This window comes from Perna viridis, chromosome 1, assembly GCF_037379345.1.
Source record: "Perna viridis isolate PV_CMFRI_1.1 ecotype Kerala chromosome 1, ASM3737934v1, whole genome shotgun sequence".
NCBI lineage: Eukaryota > Metazoa > Mollusca > Bivalvia > Mytilida > Mytilidae > Perna > Perna viridis.
This window is the reverse complement of record NC_142445.1, coordinates 59,631,375-59,637,374: the sequence shown is the minus strand read 5'-3', so window position 1 is coordinate 59,637,374 and position 6,000 is coordinate 59,631,375. Positions and strand designations below refer to the sequence as shown.

Below are 6,000 nucleotides of genomic sequence, written 5' to 3'. Positions count from 1 at the left end.
ACTTTTTAGAGATGGGTGATGTGACATCTTTCCCAACACGGTGCACCACTATGGTTCGCGGTCAGGTTTTCCGTATTATAGCCTGACAACCCCAGCACGTAACACGCCATTCCACCACCTGGGGCACACATCCCAGTCGCTCTGAGGGCAGAGCGCCTAACCCCCGGCTAGATTTTTGAGCATTATTTAGTCGCCTTTGACGAGAAGCTTAGCGGTGCTGCAGGCTTATTCTTTTACCTGCACGTGTGTTTTAACATTGAATTTCTTATTTACCTCTGTGGGACAGATTCATTAGTAATGGTGAACACGGGGAATTTTCTTTACATTAAAATGAAGCTAAGAACAAGTCATTGATGAAATAAAACATGTACCCTTTGTTTAGGTTATATATGAATCAGTATTCAGCATTTATTTCTTTCCATGCTACATTTTAAAACTACATTCATACAACTAAACTAGAAATAATGACAACAAAAAATATTTTCTTAGTTTGCTTCTCCAGCTAACAAAATTTCATCTTGTTCCTTTTGAATTGTTTTCGTCAATGGTCATTGTTTTTTTTTTCTTCTCAGGTTATTGCTCTTAAAGTTTTTTGGTGATCCAAGATGTAGTCATCTACATTACTCTCATTCTATTAACACCATAGAAATTTAAGATGTGTGGAAAATTATCAGGAAAGAAAACCGAGGAACATTTTCAATATGATGGAAACATTTAAAAGGACAAAATTATTTATATATATATTTCCAAAGGAACAACCACAGTTATTTCAACAATTCAAGAAATCTCAAATCTATCATCTTAACAATTACATATATTGTAATGTAATAGTCCTTCATGCAATAAAGCGAAAACTGATTTATTTCTTTCCAACTTTACACTTCTTAGTATGATATTCTTGATCTTGTAGTAGTATGTACTTAAGCATGCTCTTTTCTTCTTGGAAAATATTGGCTTTTTCACTATCTTAGGAATATGGTTGAAGTTACCACAAATATCACCACTTCTAGTTGTTTTGCCAACAATTGAAACTTCCTTGAAAATTTCATCAGAGTATGATATTTTATAATATATATGATAAGAGTGTTCCTTAACCAATTTGATAGACTTTACTTTTGTAAATGGAATATCTGTGAATCTAAAACTCTGACTTTCTGAAAGTTAAGAAAATCTTGCTGTTTTCATTGAAGAAGTTTAGAAACATTTGGCCTAACCTTTGACAAAATTCTCGAAAAGCTTTCTGGGTCATAAATTTCACTCAAATTTAAAGCTTTTTCGATGTGACTATGTACATTATCAACTTCTTGAATAGATGAATGCCCAGGAGTGCAAAATGTTTGAATAATTTCATCTATATTTGGATTCAGAGTCATGAAATGTTTTAAAGCTGTTAACATTATACTGTTTCTGTTTTTTGGTACACATGAACCTGACCAGATGCACAATGATTTAATATATGGGTAATCTTTCATTAAATCTAACAAAATACACAATATTGCACTAGCAATTTCATTTGCACCCCGCCACCATCAATTTCAGACCAAACTGCATTATATGCTTTTTTGTTTAGTGAAAAATGTGCTATAAGATTGTATACATTTAGTTTTCTTTTGTAAAAAAAGTTGGGACACATTGGCTCTTGGACATGGAATGACATTCTGTTGATCAAATAGTAATCAAGGGACAAAGACCAGACATTGAAAACAGACATACACAACAAAGAACATAAAGTAACTAAAATCATACATACAAAGTAACAAAAGCAAATGAGCAACTCGGACTCCACTAAAAACTGGGAGCATGGACCAGGTGCACTGGTAGGGTAAGCGTCCTCTGCTTTTCTAGAAACACCCGACGACTTGCTGATAAAAAGTCAAGTCCGGGGTAGACAAACGAGGAAAGGAAAACCATGACCCGTTGAATAAATCAGTTTTCATGGTGCAGATGGATACACCATAACGATCCACGAGTTCATGATGACGACCATAAAACTTCTGTAGTGATGACTTCAATCTTGTAGCAACATAACCCTGTTCCAGAAGCCTATTTGTTAGAGTTATAGCGGGATACAAAAAGTCTGCGTAGTTTCGGCAAGCTCTGGCATAACGTACGAGTTGTGATATGAACACTCCATACGTAGGTGCCGACGGGATGTTGCCACAGATGAAAGGAACGTTGACAATTTTGAATGAAAAGTCATCATGTTTGTCGTAAAGTTTGGTCAATAGTTTCCTTTACCATCGATTTCTAAGTGTAGGTCAAGATATGAGGCTTAATTTAAAGTGTCTGTAGTAACCTTTATCTCAAGTTCTTTCGGGTAGATGCGATGTATCAAATCCCCGATAATACGTCATCTATATAGCGGAAACTGAGATTGAAAGATCTAGCCAAACGATATTCTCTCTTTCTGATCAGATCAGCTATAAATTCATCCTCATAAGAGTGAAGGTTTGTTTGTTTGTTTGTTGGGGTTTAACGTCCGAGCAGCAATATTTCAGCTATATTCAGACAATGAACATGAAATGGATGATAAAATGAACATGAAATGAAAAAAAAAAGGATGGGTCACAAGGATAATAGGGTGGACAAATTTTGATTGCCACTGGAAAAAGGGGGGATGGGTAAGGTCGGGCAATTTAGCCTCCTGTGGCGGAGCGCAAAGGTTCCTACTCCTATCGAATACCACAGAAGGGTTCTTTAACGTGCGAGGAACGTGGCATCTTTCCCAACACGGTGCACCACTATGGTTTGCGGTCAGGTTTTCCGTATTATAGCCTGACAACCCCAGCATGTAACACGCCAGGGGTACCCCATTCAACCACCTGGGGCACACATTCCAGTTGCTCTGTGGGCAGAGCGCCTAGCCTCCGGCTAGGTTTCTGAGCACTATTTAGTCGCCTTATACGACAAGCTTAGCGCTGCTGCAGGCCTATTCTTTTAACACCCGTGTCTGCACGGGGCCATAAGAGTGAAGGAATAGGTCAGCAAGTAAAGGAGGACAATTTGTTCCGATTGGAATGCCGACCGTTTGTTGAAAAACACGTCCACCACACTGGGCAAATGTGTTATCGATGAAAAATTCCAGGATTTTGGAAACATCTTCCTCTATATATTTGGAAGATGATTGGGAATGATTTCTTACAAAGTATGAGGAATCTCTACCAAGAACTTTATATTTGTATCTAGGTTGTACCATCTTTTTTTGGAAAAAACAACGATGTATAATGTTTTCAAGTCGGGATTTTAACTGAGTATGGGGAATAGAAGTACATAGTGTTGAAAAATCATAGGTTTTAATGCTATTATATTCAAGTAAAAGTCTTGAACTGATTGTCTCCAAAAGATTTTTCGATTTTTTCAGGATCCACATGGAATTGACCACTACGGGAGTAACAAGTGTTGTGGTAGGACTGCAGACCCTCTTTGACAGTTGTGAGTATAGAAGTGAAAAGTTTTGAAAGTGGTTTGGTGCTACATTTTGCTGATCCAGCAATGAAGCGTTGTTTGTATGGATTCTTGTGGAATTTAGGAATCCAGTACATAGACGGTAAATGACAATCATCGTCCTTGGTTGAGAGACCAAAACAGGATAGCACAAATTTATGGTTTTCCACAATCTCTTCTTTGGAGAGAGTGGTAGCAGTATAGGGCTTGTCACTGCTATTGTTTTCTACGTCTACCTCTGATAATAAACATTGGATGTAAACCGTTTTGCAGACAAAAACAACGTTGTTTTGGGCTTTGTCTGCTGATACGACAACATATTTGTTATGTATAGTAGACCATGTTTTTGCTACATCGGGGTCTTTGAAAACTGATGCAGCCTTGGCACTTATTGACCTACTTAAAACTTTCATTCGTTTCAAAATTAGAGACCTCACGGCCTTTAACCACTCTGACAGAGAATCAATGTCTTGTTCTCGTTTTATCCATTTTCTTGCATAGTCCTCGACGGCATCCATAAGAACTTTTAAGTTATAATTCCAATTTATGGAACGTGGTTCACGGTACTTGGGACCTTCAGAAAGGATATTACGTAGAGATTCGTTTTCGATAATGGTTAAATCTCCCGTAACGACGTGACCAGAAGGACCATATTTGAATAGAGAGGTTTTGCAAGAACAGTCAGGTGGTTTAGCCTTGAAGTCCTCGAGGTTCTGCAATAGCCTTTTATATTTGAAAAGTTTGGATGCAATGGGTGAAGTATAGGAATATGAAATAATTGGTATGGATTTGTCTTTGAAATATGGGGGAATTTTGTTGGTAACGTTTTTGTGATGGAGGATGTTAGCCAAATTAATTGCATCTATACCTTTGTTGACAAACAGTAGTGGAAAAAATGATCGTTTTTCTTCGTCTTGACTTTTCACACAAACTGGTTTAAAGAGTCTGTGGAAACCAATATCCAAAATGATGGCAACAAGTCTGTATAATGATGAGGTACATCATCATAGACTCCTATCTATAATACGGAAAACCTGACCGCAAACCATAGTGGTGCACCGTGTTGGGAAAGATGCCACGTTCCTCGCACGTTAAAAAATCCTACTGTGGTATTCCCCCGGAGTAGGAACCACAGGCTCCGCGTAAGGAGACTAAATTGCCCGACCCTACTCACCTCCCCTTATTTCCAGTCGACTTCATTGTCCTTGTGTCCCATCCCATCATCATTATTTCATGTCCATTTTATCATCCACTTCTGAATTCATCGCCTGAATATAGCTGAAACATTGCTGCTGGGGCGTTAAACCCCAACAAACAAATCATTTCATCAACATTTCATGTCCATTTTATCATCCACTTCATGTTCATCGCCTGAATATAGCTGAAGTATTGCTGCTCGGTCGTTCAACCCCAACAAACAAACAAAAGAAAAGTTCTATGCGGGATATCCCAAGGAACATTCATACTAAGTTTGGTTCTGATTGGTCAAGTAGTGTCTAGACGAGAAGTTTTTTGAAAGAAATGACAAACAATAGCAAACAACGTTGAAAAAGGGCAATAACTCCAACATGGCTTAATAGATTAAAATGAAAATTTGACCGCAGATAGATCTCATCATAAACACTTTTACCGCGTGTCAGAACCGTTTTGGAGATATATGCGAAAAAGTATCGTCTGACCCGATGTTCTATTTTTAGTAACGATGGCCATGTTTTTCGACGGATCAAAAACTCCCACATCAGTTCTATGCAGGATACCGCAAGGACCATTCATTTAAAGTTTGGTTCGAATTGGTCAAGTAGGTTTAGAGGATCAGATTTTTAAAAAATTGTTAACGACGACGACCCCGTGCAAGTCCGGGTGTTAAAAGAATAGGCCTGCAGCAGCGCTAAGCTTGTCGTATAAGGCGACTAAATAGTGCTCAGAAACCTAGCCGGTGGCTAGGCGCTCTGCCCACAGAGCAACTGAGATGTGTGCCCCAGGTGGTGGAATGGGGTACCCCTGGCGTGTTACATGCTGGGGTTGTCAGGCTATAATACGGAAAACCTGACCGCAAACCATAATGGTGCACCGTGTTGGGAAAGATGCCACGTTCCTCGCACGTTAAAGAACCCTTCTGTGGTATTCGATAGGAGTAGGAACCTTTGCTCTCCGCCACAGGAGGCTAAATTGCCCGACCTTACCCATCATCCCTTTTTCCAGTGGCAATCAAAATTTGTCCACCCTATTATCCTTGTGACCCATCCTTTCTTTTTTTCATTTCATCATCCATTTCATGTTCATTGTCTGAATATAGCTGAAATATTGCTGCTCGGACGTTAAACCCCAACAAACAAACGGACGCCAAGTGATGGCAATAGCTCACCTGGTCTTCTGCCAGGTGAGCTAAAAAAACTCCTTGAAAGAGTGCATACAAAAGTAATAAATGGAGGAAATTCAGATTGATTGATTGTTGGGGTTTAACGTCCGAGCAGCAATATTTCAGCTATATTCAGTCAATGAACATGAAATAGATGATAATATGGACATGAATGATGATGAAATGAAAGGAAGGCA

General features: G+C 38.8%; 1 protein-coding gene across 1 annotated transcript in view; it reads right to left on the bottom strand.

Moving 5' to 3' along the window:
• Nucleotides 1-526: 526 nt before the first annotated feature.
• The window catches only part of LOC148629631 (uncharacterized), a 22,477-nt gene continuing 17,003 nt past the window's right edge, over nucleotides 527-6,000 (bottom strand). Inside the window, exon 3 of the mRNA XM_088554466.1 lies at nucleotides 527-1,035. Coding sequence (XP_088410592.1) covers nucleotides 802-1,035 — 234 coding nt within the window. The 3' untranslated portion in view covers nucleotides 527-801. The remainder of the gene's footprint in view (nucleotides 1,036-6,000) is intronic.